The sequence below is a fragment of the Nelumbo nucifera genome, chromosome 1, assembly GCF_055504915.1.
Source record: "Nelumbo nucifera cultivar China Antique chromosome 1, China Antique-T2T, whole genome shotgun sequence".
Classification (NCBI taxonomy): domain Eukaryota; kingdom Viridiplantae; phylum Streptophyta; class Magnoliopsida; order Proteales; family Nelumbonaceae; genus Nelumbo; species Nelumbo nucifera.
The window spans coordinates 90,950,825-90,967,507 of NC_142649.1; the positions used below are offsets into that span (position 1 = coordinate 90,950,825).

General features: G+C 40.5%; 1 protein-coding gene across 1 annotated transcript in view; it reads left to right on the plus strand.

Annotated features, from left to right (window-relative positions):
- Nucleotides 1-16,683, plus strand: part of LOC104586244 (exocyst complex component SEC5A-like) — a 146,501-nt gene that overhangs the window by 98,765 nt on the left and 31,053 nt on the right. The window contains exons 14-15 of the mRNA XM_010243412.3: nucleotides 5,796-5,911; nucleotides 6,014-6,251. Coding sequence (XP_010241714.1) covers nucleotides 5,796-5,911; nucleotides 6,014-6,251 — 354 coding nt within the window. The remainder of the gene's footprint in view (nucleotides 1-5,795; nucleotides 5,912-6,013; nucleotides 6,252-16,683) is intronic.

Sequence of the window (16,683 nt, forward strand, 5' to 3'; positions counted from 1 at the left end):
ATTTTGAATTGGGCTGATTTGATCAGTTAAATAAATGGGCGAATCTGATGTTAGATTAACAGATAGGATAGGGTCTTACCCTATCCACTCAGAGAGTCCAGATCTGAATCTGGAGATAAGATAAGGGTCTATCCTTATCTCTTAAAGGGAATTCAGATCCAAATATGATTTGGATCAGCAACTCCTAATGGGATTAGGAGCTGATCCCTTTAAGGTTATAAAAGGAGAAGGGGGCGGAAGCTTTTAGAAGATCATCACATTCAAATTCAGAGAGAGAACATAGCACCCAGTGAGACTGAGCTATTTTCTCCTTGTCGCCTCCTCCTGCCGCCGCCATAACTGCCAGTTTGATATCCTCTTTCAAGCAAGAACGATCAAGATTGGATCTTGATATCAGCCTTTGGAGAAAGGCTGATTTGAAGTTGTGCTCATAGCCTCCGGTGAATTCTTGTGAAGGGTTCGGTTCGTTGGACGAACATTGTTGATTCTACTCCATCCTACACTATGCCATCTTTAGTGGAAGTAGTTTTTGGTTCCTTCCTTGGATGTGAACACCTCCTTTGGGAGATACTGTTTCTCTGTATCAGGTATATCCCTCTCCTGCTTCTGGTTTCAGATCTGGTTTGGTTTATGGTTCAAGATTGATCATTGGAAATGCAGATTTTCTAAAATAAGGAATGTTATTCCCAAATGAGGGGAGAGGAAATTTTTGAAATTTTGCCTAATCTACCTGCAGGGTTCGGCCATCCATATGATGGATTTCTAATCCCTTCAAAATAAAGATGACCTTTTGAGAGCAGGCAACTTTAATCCCAAGGAAATTACGTAAGGGGCCTAGATCTTTCACTTCGAACTAAGTGCCTAAGAATATTTTTAGCCCCTGTATTTCAATCTTGTTATCTCCTGTGATTATTATGTCTTCACAAATAGAGTATGATCTGACTGACATTGTTTGAACCCCATTTGTTGTACAGTTAAGTGATACTTACTAAACCAGGCCCGAGGTGATTGTTTCAATCCATATAATAATTTTTTAACTTGCACACCTTCTGCTCACTACCTTTGGCACAAAATCTTGGAGGCTTAGTCATGTACTTCTCTTTTAGGTCACCATTCAAGAATGCATTTTAATGTCCAATTGGTGAGGCTTCCAATCAAGATAAGTTGCTAGTGAAAGGAGGACTCGGATAAAGTTCATCTTGGCTACTGGAGCAAAAGTCTCTGCATAGTCTACTCCATACACCTGTGTAAAACCTTTTGCCACCAATCTGGCTTTGTACCTTTCTACCGTACCATCAGCTCTATGCTTCACTGTGAACACTCACTTGCAACCCACTAGTTCTTTTCCTTCAAGAAGATCCACCAACTTTCAAGTGCCATTTTTGTACAAGGCATTAATTTCTTCCTTCATTGCATTTGTCCATTTAGGTATAAATAAGGCTTCTACCACATTCTTAGGAACAGAGACACTGCTAATAGAGGAAAGAAATACACAATATGAAGGTGAGATATCATCATAAGACATAAAGTGAGAGATAGGATGATTAGTAGTACAAGATCTAACACCTTTTTCTTAGCAATAGGAACATCAAGATCACCAATAACAGGAGGATCAATATCAAGAGGGCCAAGCATATTAGTGGGAACAAGTGTACCTAGCTACTGAGAATCTGCCTTTGGAGAGTCCGATGATGTTGGCTACATAGTTTTAGGTTCCACGACTCTTGAACCCTACTGATTATTGTGGCGGCGAAGGAAGACACGAAATGGAGGAGGATTAGGAAGAGGAGGTAATTGAACCTGGTGTGTTTCTCCTCAACCCTACTCTCCCCTTGAGGAGAAACCGAGAAAATAGGTTGACTCTCAAAGAAGGATACATCCATGGAGGCAGTACTTGCGTGAAGCAGGACCGTAGCATCGGTAGCCTTTTTGAGATAAAGGGTAACCCAGTGATTTAAAAGGTGCGCCTGAGGCGTGCCTAGGCGCATAGGTGAGACGCATTTCAGGATAAGTGCCTCGCCTGGGTCCTAGGCGCAACCCTTTTGGGCGTGCACCTGGTGCGCCTTGCACCTCATCGAAGCTTCGAGAACCCCCCTATTTGTTAATGTTGTTTATTCATTCATCCTAATAAAATGTTTTCTTAAAAAGCAATTAAAAGTATAAAATCATCATTTTTTGTGTGAGAACTAAGAGTTTAAGACCTAACGTGGACTTGTTTGGGCTTGCCTCGAGAAGCATGGTACAAAGGCGGCTCGTAGAATCAGGAATGTAATATGTTTTACATCACATTAGCTACTTGAAGTAGTGCAATTAAGAAAAAAAAAGATTATGGGTTTTATATGCTTGAAAATGTTTTACGTATTTGATTTTATTTTTATATTCTCATTTGGATATGCTTTACATGTTATATTTATGTATTATAATATTAGATAATAGGTGTTTTAAAACATTTATTTTAAAATTAAAGTTTATATTTTTATTAATATTATGTTTAATAATTTTTTGAAGTTTAGATAATCATCATCTTTTTTTTTATTTTTATTTTTGCGCCTTGCTTAAAAAGGTGCGTGCCTCTCCTTGCGCCTTGTGCCTTAGTTGCAAATTGACTCCTGTGACTTTCTTTGCGCCTTGCGCTTTTAAAACACTAGAGTAACCAAGAAAAACACAAGGGATAGCACGAGGGTCGAGCTTACCACGAGTAGGAGACAGGTCATGAATAAAGCAACAAGATGGTATATGCAACACACATAGCATCATCCATTTAGAAGCGTTTTGGAACATGCATATGGTGTAATAATCCCCGAGCAACTTCGAGAAGATGATTTTTTCTCTCAACAACACCATTTTGCTGGGGTGTCCTAGAAAAAGAGCTCCGATGAAGAGATCCACACGAAGCGAAGAACTCTGTGAGATCACTACGAAGATACTCCTTTGCGCTGTTTAATTGGAATTTATGAATCTCAGTTTGGAATTGAGTAAAAATCATTCGTTGAAAATATTTTACAATGTTTGGCACTTCATCTCTAGATCACATAGGATAAATCCAAGTATATCTAGAGTAGTCATCAATCAAAGTAATGAAACACTTGCTTCCAGTCTCAGAAGGTAGAGTAACAAGCCCCTAAACATCAGAATAAACAATGTGAAAAGGAAATTCAGATCTTTTATTTCTTGAAGGAAAAAACTTCTACAATGTTTACTCCATTGACATGTCTGACATTGTAACTCATGTAATGATAAAGACTTAAATAACTCTGGAAATATAAACTTTAACGACTCAAAAGAAAGATGACCAAGACGACTATGCCATAAGTAGGTGTAACTGAAGGGATGGGAGATTCATCATATGGATGGCCGAACCCTGCAGGAAGGTTGGGCGAAATTTCAAAAAATTTCTCTCTCCCATCCGGGAATCATATTCCCTAATTTAGAAAACTGCATTTTCAAGGTTCGCTCTTGAATCAAAACCGGACCAGATCTGAAACCAAAAGGGAAGAGAGGGATATACTTGATACGAAGTAACAGTAGCTCCCAACGTAGGTGTTCACGCCCAAAGAGAAGACCAAAACCCGCCTCCACTAAAAATGACATAGCGTATGGTGAGGCAGGATCAGTAGGATGGTTCTTCAGCAAGAACCTAAATTCATCAGCAAGAATCGAACAAGGGCTGGTGAGCACGATTTTGAATTGTTTCTTCCAGCAAGAAACAATATCAAGAACCTTTCTTGGTCAGCTCCACAGGTGGAAATCGAACTGGGTAAGGGCAGCAAGAACTGGGGAGAATTCTACAGGTTGTTGAGTGTGTTTAAATCGAGGAATTCGCCCCCTATTTATAGCCTTCTTTGGATCAACCTCTTAATCCAATTAGGAGAGAGTTTCTTGATCCAAATTTGATATTTGGATTTGGACTCTTAAATGGATAAGATTTATCTTATCCTTTAGCTAATCCTGATTAGGTTATAAATCAAAATTTGCCCCCTTTTAATTAATTGACTTAAGCCCAGTTCGAAATGGGCTTTAGGCCCATTAAGTCACATATCTCACGTTCCCTTTAATATGCTGGCTAACGTGGTTCTCTTTGTATGGTGTGGGATCCTAGCATTGATTTATACATCAGCCACATGGGTTCAACCTAGCCTCTGTTACAAGGCTTGGCCGAATTCACTGTAGGACATAGTGAACCCTTGAGTCCATCACCATGGGATCTTAATGGGCCCAACATTTACACTAAATGGTCATTGGGTCCAGCCACCTTATGAAAACCCAAGGACTATGGGCAGATGCAAGATTAGCCCATCAGGTATTACCCTCAATGGTCTTACACTTAACCTCTTAGCCCTTAATGATCAAACACTGCCTGACAAGAGAGGACCTCTCCCTCAGCTGCAAGGTACAGTGTTGCATTCTCTACTCACATGGATCCCGGGAATTAAAACCTTTTGCAAACAATTTGAAACCATAATATATATATATGTGTGTGTGTGTATGTATATCTCTATATAAATATATTTTGCAAAACAAATTTCAAACACATTTGAAATCCACTACCGGCAGTTTAGGTTTCAATAAGAGATAGTGCATTCCCCAATCATTCACTTTGTCCGACAAAGGGGTTGATCCTGTCACTATGATCACCCACTCAGGTAAATTCTCGGACTGTCCCAACATATCCAGGTTTTGACCCTCTCTAAGGATCTCACTGATTGGCATATCAAAGATAGCCCAATCCGACACATAGTGCAGTACCATAATTGAGTGTAGGGGTCAGGTGTAACATTTCAGTTTTGCCCATCTATCTCCAAGGTCCAGGGAAATGATGGAATTTGGTCTGGTTCAGGGTTTCAAGAAAACCTACACTACATGTACCTCAGGTCTCACCCTGGCAGCTGAGACATGCCACCCCAACACTTTGCAGCACACCAGTGTCAGCCTTGGCAGGATAAATCTCCTCAGATCTATCCAACGGCTTTGAAGATTCTAAACTAACACGAGTCTCATAAGTGTTCAGTTTAAGGGTATTACACAGAAACACACCAAATCACATGAATTAGTTATGAACTTTTATTCATTTACAATAAATGTTATCAAGTACATCAATCTGATTGGAGCTAAGGGCATACACTATCTAACAATGACTCTCATTAGAAGAACTCAAAGACTTTGTAGCCACAAGACCGGCCTTGTTCTCCAGCACGTAGAGACCATCCATCACGCTTCCTCTACCAATCGTCTTCCCTGAGGCCAAATCCTAAAATACACAAGAAGGAAAGAAGGAAACTGAACTGTTCAAAGATTGAGTAATACTACTAATGGCAAGTAAATTGGTAGGTAATTTTGGAACATGCAACACATTAGAGAGGATAAGACCAAAAGGAAGAGAGATGGTTCCTTGACCGGCTATGGTGGAGAATGACCCATCAACCAGTCTCACCTTATCTCTCCTAGAGAGATGGTTATATGCCTGAAATAAAGTTGACTTACCGGTCATGTGATTTGAGGTAGTGTTTCTTTTCCTTTCATTCCTTGTCACTTATTTGTTTTTGTTGTAAGGCTCAAGCAACAACAGTTTTTTCTTTTGTCTTTTTGCTTCATTGGACTACACACAAGGGGCATAGCTCACCACTACAAACACCCAGAGACCTTATCACCTTATGCTGTACTTTATTTTTTGTTTAAATTTTATTATAATATTAAAGAAAATATTTATCAATCTTTTTATTATAATATTAAAAACAATATTTCCTTATTCAGAATAATATTCACCTTATGTTGTACTTTTTTGTTATTTATTCAAGGATGATTGAGAATCTAAGGAATGCATCTACAAAGTCAGGTGACATTTTTGAGCAGCTCCAAGAAATTCAAGAATCTGTAAGATTTGCTTTAATGAACTGTTTCCTCAATTTTTCAGGTAATGTGGTTCAGCTACTGTTACTCGTATTTTTTATTTGAACTTCTATGTCTTTTCTTTTAGTACTAATAATGTGGAATTTTGTGATATAACATTATTCAGGTTTTCTAGAGCTGGTTGGAAGTGAACTCACAGAGAATAAGTCAGACCATGAAACTTCAGGTTTAGAAAATGGATTTGCACATGAACCTGATGGGAAAGAGCAAGGTCTTCACCCTGGAAATATTACTGGTGATCCACATCAAAAACTTTTGATAGTCTTGAGTAATATTGGATATTGCAAAGATGAGCTTATTTATGAATTGTACAGCAAATACAGACATATTTGGATGCAGTCAAGGTGTGTCCTCTTGCCCTTTTACTTCTCGGAGCAACTTTTTTTTCTATTTTTTTTGTTTGTTATGTTTCTTTTGGTCAGCAATTTTTTTTTTTATTCATGAAGTAAATATATGTGGGATTAGTACAAATTGATGATCAAATTTTCACCCCCAAAAAACATAACTAATATTACAAAGAGGCCCAATATAGATGCTGCCTTGCAGTCCCTTCTTTGGCTAAAGTATCTGCTAGCCCGTTTGCCTTCCTTCTAATCCACCTGAAATCAGTATTTATATCTTTTACTAATCTTTCAACTCCCCTGAAAATATGTTCAAGAGTCCATGGAATATGTCTATTGCATTTTTCCCAAGAAATAACTACTTTTGAAACCCCTACCACTTACATTTTGCTCAATAACTTTTCCTTCACTGAGTTTGTAATGCAAATTGGCCCTGAACATAGAGCCACCAATTCTACTTTCCAAGTTCCTGATTGTTCCACCTATTCTTGCCAATCCCAAGCTGCCCAAAGAGATGACTGTGCTATTTCCTACCATGGCCTTAGATGTCACCTTGACTACAAAAAGGTGTAGAGAGACTGGGCCGAATGGGTCCTAGTCCTTTAGTATCATTCTTATTAGTTCCTTCTTGTTATGTTTTCTTATTGGGCCTTATTTCTTTATGGGCCTTTAGCTTCTGTTTTTGTTTTTTAAGTTTATTGCTGATGTGGACGCCTACTTAAGGGCCTCCATGTAAATTATGTAACTTAAGTAAGTTTAATAAAAAGATTAGAGTAGGGGAAAGAGGAGATTATTGAACTCCTCCTTTCTTTCTCCTTTCTTCTCCATTTTTCTTTCTTCTTCTTGCTGTCTTCCTCTTCTTCCTTCCTTCTTTCTGCTCTAATCTAAATATTTCTGCTAATTTTATTGGCCTGAATCACATCTTGGTATCAAAGCAGGTCTTCCTTCTTTTTCTCCTTTTTTTTCTTTTTTTTTCCCATACACTTTTTTCTAATCGAAAAGTGTATGGAGAGATAAATTGCTGATCAATCAGAGATCTTGTTTGCCTAGTTGGTAGAGGGTTCGGAGAGTCAGAAGCTGGCCGAAGATTGGCAAGAAAGTGGGACTGCAGAATTTTTTCCCAAAACCCTAGCTGACTAGAGAGTTCCAGTTACGGGTTAAAGAGGCTGTTGGGTGTGGCGCTCAAGGCTTGGAGGGTTCCTTTTTATCTCCAAAAGTGGGCGGCTGCAGTTGGAAGTGGTTTTGATTTCTCTGGTTTAGTGGCTACCTCTTCTCTCTTTCTCCCTGGAGGCTAGGTACGATGAAACCCTAATTTTGGGACTTTTGAGTGTTTGATTGACCTTAGTTAGGTCTATTAAGGTTGAAAATATTGTTTTTTGATTTTCGTTTGATTGATGGAGCAATCTGGAAGTGAGATCAAGCAGATCCCAGTGTCAGGGGTTGGTCCTGTAGATTTCATTTTGACAAGAGTGACTACAATTAAACTTGACGGAACAAATTACCTTGCTTGGGCACAATCTATTAAGATTCATGTTTGTAGTATAGGTAAACTAGGGTTTCTCACGGGTAGTAAGGTGATGCCGGAAGAGAATGATCCTACATATGAGAAATGGATGTAGGATAACTACACAGTTATTGGGTGGTTGGTAAATTCTATGCAGCCCCACATAGGTCAACACTATCTGTGGATGATGTTGAGCAAGAGCAAGTGAAGAGAGGAGAGGAGAAGAGAGAAGAGAGGTGAGTCGAGTGACTGAAAGCCCTCTAGAACATAGGGGGCGAAAAAATGATTTTATTATTTATACTAGTACAGTCGAACAATATAAACAGAGGAGAAATTACAACAGTACCCTTATGGTACTAAACCTGAATACATAAACAACTGTCAACACTCCCCCTCAAGTTGGAGCATAGATATCAATCATGCCCAACTTGTCACAAAGATCATGATGTCTGGAAAGGTTTAAACCCTTTGTAAAGATGTTTGCAAGCTGGTTCTCAGAAGTGACATAGGGGGTATACACTTCGCTTGTGATAACTTTCTCTCTGATAAAATGCTTGTCAACTTCGATGTGCTTTGTTCTATCATGTAGTACCGGATTGGCAACAATGCTTATAGCTGCTTTGTTATCACAAAATAGAGTTATAGGTTTGGTCACTGGGAAACCCAACTCCCCCAACAAATTCTTTATCCACATGCCTTCAGCGACCCCGTGGGCCATAGCACGATATTCAGCTTCAGCACTGGATCTAGCCACCACATTTTGCTTTTTACTCCTCCATGTAACAAGGTTCCTTCCTATAAAGGTGTTGTAGCCACTGGTAGACTTTCTGTCACTTTGGGATCCAGTTCAACTTTCAAATGTCCGTGCTTTTGAAATAAGTAACCAGTACCCAGATACTTCTTTAGATATCGGAGGATTCTCTCTGCTGCTTCAAGATGAGAAGACCTAGGAGCATGCATGAACTGACTGAGGACACCAACAACATATGCAATGTCTGGGCGAGTCATAGAAAGGTATAACAATCTCCCTACAAGCCTCTGAAACTGTTTCACATCCTTGAGAGATTCACCACAGTTGTCACCTAATTTATGGTTGGGGTCAATGGGAGAGTCAACTGGCTTCACCCCCATCTTCCCAATGTCCTGAAGTAAATCTAGGACATTTCCTTTGAGAAATGAAGATACCCTTCTTTGATCGGGCGACTTCAATTCCAAGGAAGTATCTGGCAGGTCCTAGATCCTTCACTTCAAACTGAGTGGCAAGAAAAAGTTTCAATTTCTGAATTTCATCCTCCCAATCACTAGTAACAATTATGTCGTCCACATATACAATTAGAGCAGCAATTTTACCTTCTCCTTTTTTCACAAACAGTGTGTGATCTGATTGACATTGCCTGTATCCTTTCTGTTGAACTACCACATGGAATCTGCTGAACCAATCTCTTGGTGATTGTTTCAGCCCATATAAGGACTTCTTCAACTTGCACACTTTCTGTTCATTGCCTTGGGCTAGAAAACCAGGAGGTTGAATCATGTACACTTCCTCTTCAAGGTCACCATTCAAGAATGCATTCTTGATGTCCAGCTGGTGTAAAACCCAATCCAGATTAGCCGCAAGAGAGAAAAGGACTCTAATGGAATTCATCTTGGCAACGGGGGCAAAAGTTTCTACATAATCAACTCCATACACTTGAGTAAATCCCTTTACCACTAAGCGAGCTTTATACCTTTCCACTGTTCCATCAGCCTTGTGCTTGATTGTGAACACCCATTTACATCCAACTGGAACCTTTCCCTTAGGAAGATCAACAAGTTCCCATGTGCCATTTTTGTGAAGGGCATTAATTTCTTCCCTCATGGCATTTGAACATTTAGGAACTGAAAGAGCTTCTGCCACATTCTTAGGGATAGGGACACTGTCAATAGAGGTAAGGAAAGCGCGGAATGAGGGTGAAATGTTATCATAGGAGAAAAAGTTGGAAAAGGGATGTTTAGTGGTGCACAATCTAACACCCTTCCTGTGAGCAATAGGACGGTCAAGATCATTAGCAGTAGAGGAATCATTTTCAATAGATTCAAGAACATCATTGGGAGCCAAAATACCTGAGTGAGTATGATCCTCCCCCGAGGAGTCTGGTGGCACTGGAGGTACAGCTTCCGGATTCTCTACAGCTCTTGAATTTGGTTGGCCTTTGCGACGACGAGAAAAAACACAAAAAGGTGGAGGGTTAGGGAGAGAGGGAAGCTGAACCAATTTCTCCTCATGCCTACACTCCCCCTGAGGAGAAACAAGATATAAAGGCTCATCTTCAAAGAAAGAAACATCCATGGAGACATAGAATTTACGAGAAACAGGATCAAAACAACGGTATCCCTTTTGAGTGAAGGAGTAACCAAGAAATATGCAAGGGATAGCACGAGAATCCAATTTCCCACGGGTGGGAGACAGATTTTGGACAAAACACTGGCAACCAAAGACACGAGGAGGAATAGAAAGAAGGGGAGCCTTAGGAAAGAGAAGTTGATGTGGGGCTTTGTACTCTAACCGACGAGAGGGCATACGGTTTATAAGGTAAGTGGAACAAAGAACAGCTTCAAGCCAAAACCGTTTGGGAACATTCATATGACGTAGTAAACCCCGTGCCACTTCAAGGAGATGTCGGTTCTTCCGTTCGGCCACACCATTTTGTTGTGGTGTGCGGGCACAAGAGCTACGGTGAAGGGAACCATGCGAAGCAAAAAATTCCGTGAGGTCACTATGAAAAAATTCTTTTGCATTGTCTGATTGAAAAATTTGGATTTCAGTTTGAAATTGAGGGAAGACCATCCGCTGGAAATCTTGAATGATTTTTGGGACTTCTTCCCTGGTTCGCATTGGGTATACCCAAGTATATCTAGAATAATCATCAATGAGGGTAATGAAATACTTGTAGCCACTCTCAGATGGTAAAGTAACAGGGCCCCACACATCAGAATGAACAATGTGAAACGGAGATTCAGATTTACTATTTCTTTGAAGAAAATGAGTTCTACAATGCTTACTCAACTGACACGTTTGACAAGAAAAATCAGAAACAGACATTGACTTAAACAGTTCTGGGAATACAACTTTCAAAGACTCAAAAGACATGACCAAGACGACAATGCCATAAATAGACTTTTTTCTTACAGGACTGACTCATAGACTCTGTAACATGAAGACCAGCCTTATTCTCCAGCATGTAAAGTCCATCAGCCATACGACCCCTACCAATCGTCCTCCCCGAGGCCAGATCCTGAATCACACAATGAAAAGGGAAAAAAGTCACTGAGCAATTCAAGGAATTAGTAACACTACTAACAGAGAACAAATTAATGGGAAAATTTGGAACATGAAGAACATCAGAAAGGGTAAGGCCAAGAGGAAGAGAGAGAGTTCCTTGACCAGCTATGGAAGAGTATGATCCATCGGCTAGTCTCACCTTGTCTCTTCCAGAAAGAGGGTGATAGGTTTGAAAGTAAGAGGACGTACCAGTCATATGTTTTGATGCTCCAGAATCAATGATCCATGGAGAGTCAGGGGTGTGAGAAGCAACATGGAAAGCAGTGGCAGGGTTACCTGACGTGGATGCAAATGAGGTTGAGGGAGGAGCATCCATCTGACGAATTGCTCTACCATAGAGCTCTAAATGGTCACGGAAGGAATTCATAATGTCCTCCCTCGGGTCAGGTCCAGTGAGATGTGTCTGAGTCACAGTAGAAATGGAGGGCTGATTCTCCTGAGTAGCCATGTTGGCCATGTGATGTTTCTTTGTATTTTGCTGCCCGTACTTCTTATTCACCTCTGAACCTTGCTTCTTAGTCAGATCTTGAGCCCATTTTGGTTTCCCATGAAGATCCCAACAAGTATCTTTGGTGTGTCGGGGTTTCTGGCAATGAGTGCACCACCATTTTTCCTTATCTTCTGTTTTTTTCTGGAGATCTTCTTTCCGGGAAGAAGATCCCACACCAGTAGATACACCCCCTTTTGCAACCAACACAACAGCATCCCCACCAGGGCTGTTCATCAAATTTCTCCTGTTTTCTTCAGACTGTACAAGAGCATAGACTTCCTGAACAGATGGGTGATCCTTAGAGCTGAGAATCTGAACCCTGATAGATTCATACATAGGATTCAGACCATGTAAGAATGCAAACACCCTTTGCTGGGAGACAAGTTGTTTGTACTTCTTAGCATCCTCATCACACTTCCAATCCACACTCTGGTAGTGATCCAACTCCTTCCAGACAGATGTTAAGTCAGAGTAATAGACCGATAAACATCTCTCCCCTTGTCTACAAGTAGAAGATGCTGCCTGCAGTTGATAAATTTTGGCATAGTGTCGCAATTCTGAATATGTAGACTTTGCTTGTTCCCAGATTTCATTCGCAGTTTCAGCCCACATGAAATTCTTCCTGATTTGAGGTTGCATGGAAACCAAGAGCCAGGACATACTGTTCTCCTGATTCCATCTATCATATTCAGCACTCCCGGAGGATGGTTCTTTTATCCTCCCATTAATATAGCCTATCTTCCCCCTTGCAGTGATGTATAATTTGATCCCTCTTGACCACTCAAGGTAATTTAAACCATCAAGAGGGACAACAGCCATAGGAAATGATAGGTCGCCCCCACCCATTCCATTCAACATTGAGGAAACTCCAGATGTGGCTGAATCTTCACTGCCCATGATATCTGAATAAAAAATTGAAACAACAACCAAAAGAGTACAGCCGTACAAAGCTATTTCAGAGATAGGTCCTTCTGACCACCGGTTTCACTGAGAGCAAAAAAGAGCACTGCTGTTGCAGTACAAGAACAGGTCCTTCTGACCTACAGTTTCACTGAGAACAAGCAACAACTGAACACTGCTGTTGCAGTACAAGAACAAGTCCTTCTGACCTATAATTTCACTGAGAACAAACAACAAACTGAACACCATTGTTGCAGTACTGAAACAGGTCCTTCTGACCTATGGTTTCACTGAACCAAGTCTGCACACTGCTGTTGCAGTACAAGAACAGGTCTGAATGACCTAACAGTGCTGTTGCACACTGAAACAAGTCTGCACACTGCTGTTTCACACTGCTGTAGGCATGATAGCTAATCAGTCAAGGAGATCAATAGGGTAGCCGAACAGTCAATCAATAAGATTAATATTGAGCAGACAATCAATCGGCTAAACAGACCATCAACAGTCCACAATACCAGCAAAAAAAATGTTTGAATACAGTTACTGTGTTAAGGAATACAATCACTTAACAGTAGGGCAGCCGAACAGTTCATCAAACAGTAGGCAGTCGAACAGACAACAGTAGGGTAGCCGAACAGACAAGGATGATAGTACCTCTTTTAGTTTCAGATGATAGTCCCCCTTATGGTAAACCAGAACTCCTTGACTGTAAACCAGAACTCCTTCTACGAATCTTCAAACAATAGGCAGCCGAACAGAAGATGAGCAATACTTCTTTTGTTTCAGATGATAGCCTTTCTGAAGACAGAACACCCTCTACAAACTGCAAACAATAGTCTCTCTACAGTCGAGTAGACAGGAGGAGCAATTTCTGGGTTGGAAGACAAAACGACTCTGTAACTTTTGGGTCGAACTGATTTCACTAGATTAGGAGTTCGATTGGAGACAGCATTGGATGCAACAGTAGTTAGCTTGACATCACCCTTCAGGCCTGGACGACTTGCTCTGATACCATGTTGAGCAAGAGCAAGTGAAGAGAGGAGAGGAGAAGAGAGAAGAGAGGTGAGTCGAGTGACTGAAAGCCCTCCAGAACATAGGGGCGAAAGAATGATTTTATTATTTATACTAGTACAGTTGAACAATATAAACAAAGGAGAAATTACAACAGTACCCTTATGGTACTAAACCTGAATACATAAACAACTGTCAACAGATGACTTCAGCCAAGGAGATTTGGGATAGTGGTACAGAAACATACTCTCAGAAATTAAATGTTGCAAGGGCCTACAAACTGAAGAATGATGTGAAAGGTTTAAAACAAGGGGAGAAGAGTGTGGTTGTCTACTATTTGATGTTGAAGTCACTATGGCAGGAGATAGATGTTATTGGAAGCATTCGTATGGGAAAGCACCAAAGATGCAGAAATTTTCAGAAAATTTGTGGGAAGAAACAGAGTGTTTGAATTCCTTACAGGACTCAATCCTGAATTTGATATTACAAGGCAAAATATTCTGGCCAAGGATGAAGTGTCACTTGCTCAGGCATACTCTATGGTGAGCAGTAAAGAGAGCAGGAAAAAGGTACAGCTACAGACTCCACCTCCCCTATAACATTTTGCACATGTTGGATTAAAACCAAAGGGGGTAAATGAAGAAAAGGAGGTGATATGTGAATATTGCAAGAAGCTGAAACATACGAAGGACTCTTGTTGGAAACTTCATCCAGATCTTCTTCCAGAAAGGTTTCGAAACAACAACAATTTTAAGAAGGGTGGTCAGTCTAGAAAGCCCAAGAATGCAAATGTTGCTACAGTATCTGAAAGTGAAGAAAAATATGTTGTGGAACAGCTGGCAACAGTGAAGGCAAAATTTGAGAGAGATGGGAAGTTGATACATCACTTGGAGTCTACTGTTGCATCTTCCTCCTCAGGCACCCCCTCTACATTCGCTTTTGCCCATTCAGGTAGTCGTGCTTCTATAAATCATGCTACAGCTTCAGGTAATCGTAGAACTCAGCACTAACCTTTTATTTGTTAGTAGTTTTACAAAATCAATGAACTGTAGCATAACCTTCTTTCCTACTTATTGTGTTTTTTAGTACCTGAAGTCTCAGCGGACGATTGGGAGTAGCCATGAGGCGAATGGGATATACTTGTTGGATGTTTCTGATCAAAGTTCTGGATTACCTAGTTTTGTAGCTTTGGAGTCTGTTTTATCAGAGTCGGTTGACAGAGTCATGATATGTCATTTCAGATTTGGTCATTTGTCTTTTTCTGCTTTGAGTCATTTGTTTCCATAAATGTTTAAGGAGATATCCCTATCAAGTCTTCATTGTGAGTCATGTGAACTTGCAAAACATTGTAGACAATCTTTTTCAGTGAGTAATAAAAGATCTGTTTCTCCTTTCCATATTGTGCACTCTGACGTGTGGGTATCATTTACTTGCTATGGGGGGTTACAAATATTTCATTCTTTCCATTCATGATTTCTCTCATTGCACTTGGATTTACCTCATGAAATCCCGGGATTAAGTACCAAATATTGTACAGAAATTTCATGAACTTATACTTATCCAGTTTAACACTCGGATCAAAATATTCCGATCTGATAATGCAAAGGAATATTTTGAGAAAAGTCTTTCCTCCTACTTTGATACCTTTGGTGTTATTCATCAGAGTTTTTATTCCTACACTCCTCAACAAAATGGAGTGGCGGAAAGGAAGAATAGGCATGTGGTTGAGGTTGCAAGGATCTTCCTTTTTGCTTCCCATGTTCTTGTTAAGTTTTGGAGGGATGTTGTCCTTACAGCTACATACTTGATAAACCGAATGCCTTACCGCGTTTTGGGGTTCAAAACTCCCTTTAGCTTATGCACTTGTTATGTTAATGTTCACAGTCATCAAAGACATAAGTTTGAGCCTAAAGCACACAAGTGTGTCTTTTTGGGATATGCCTCCACGCAGAAGGGATACTTTGTTTTGATCTGGTTCGTAGCACTCGCTTTGTCTCCAGAGATGTCACATTTGATGAGTTTGTTCCTTTCTTTGGTACTTCTCCCGAGGGGGAGCATTCAGAGGAGATGTTTGCATTGTCACCATCTGTTCCTCTTCCAATTCCCGTTGAATCTTCTATGGAATCTCCTCCAATCGAGTCCTTGATTGACTCTTCTTCTCATGTTCCTGCTCCCCCTCTTCCTGCTCATCCTCCCACATTTCCTTCCCATCCTATTATCCAAAGTGGTACCAGAGACAAAGACTCAGAGACATGCAAGTTGTTTCCATGCCTTCAAATGTGCCTCTTGCTCTTCCTATCACTACTGAGGTAACAGGTCAGCCCTCTTCTACCACTTCGGATACCTTCCTGACCTTAATCTCCCTATTGCCCTTCGCGAAGGCAAACAGAAATGTACAGACCAGAGACAAAGACTCAGAGACATGCAAGTTGTTTCCATGCCTTCAGATGTGCCTCTTGCTCTTCCTATCACTACTGAGGTAACAGGTCAGCCCTCTTCTACCACTTCGGATACCTTCCTGACCTTAATCTCCCTATTGCCCTTCGCGAAGGCAAACAGAAATGTACAGCTCATTGTATTTCTAAACACCTATCCTACAACCTTCTTTCCCCTTCCTACTATTCCTTTCTTGCCTCTATTTCCACACATGTGACTCCCAGATCTGTCCCAGAAGCCTTGTCCAAACCAGAATGGAGGGATGCTATGATGGCTGAACTAGATGCTCTGCATAAGAACAATACCTGGGAAATTGTAGATTTGCCTGAGGGAAAGGAACCGTTTGGCTGTAAGTGGGTGTTTACTATTAAGTATCATTCTGATGGTACTGTTGAGATGGCTGTAAGTGGGTGTTCACTATTAAGTCCCAGAAGCCTTGTCCATACTCAAATGTATGGTATTGAATACTTGGAAACTTTTGCCCCAGTAGCCAAGATGACTTCAGTTCTAGTTTTTCTCTCTTTAGCTACATCTTTTGATTGGCCTCTTCATCAGTTTGATGTAAAGAATGCTTTCTTGAACGGGGACCTACATGAAAAGGTTTATATGTCTTTACCGCCAGGGGTGTATGGGAAGGAGATGCAAGGAAAGGTTTGTAAACTGAAGAAGTCCCTTTATGACCTTAAGCAATCTCTTCGACCCTAGTTTGACAGATTTCAGGCTGCTCTTGTTGCTTTTGGGTACACATAGACTCAGTCGAATCATACCTTGT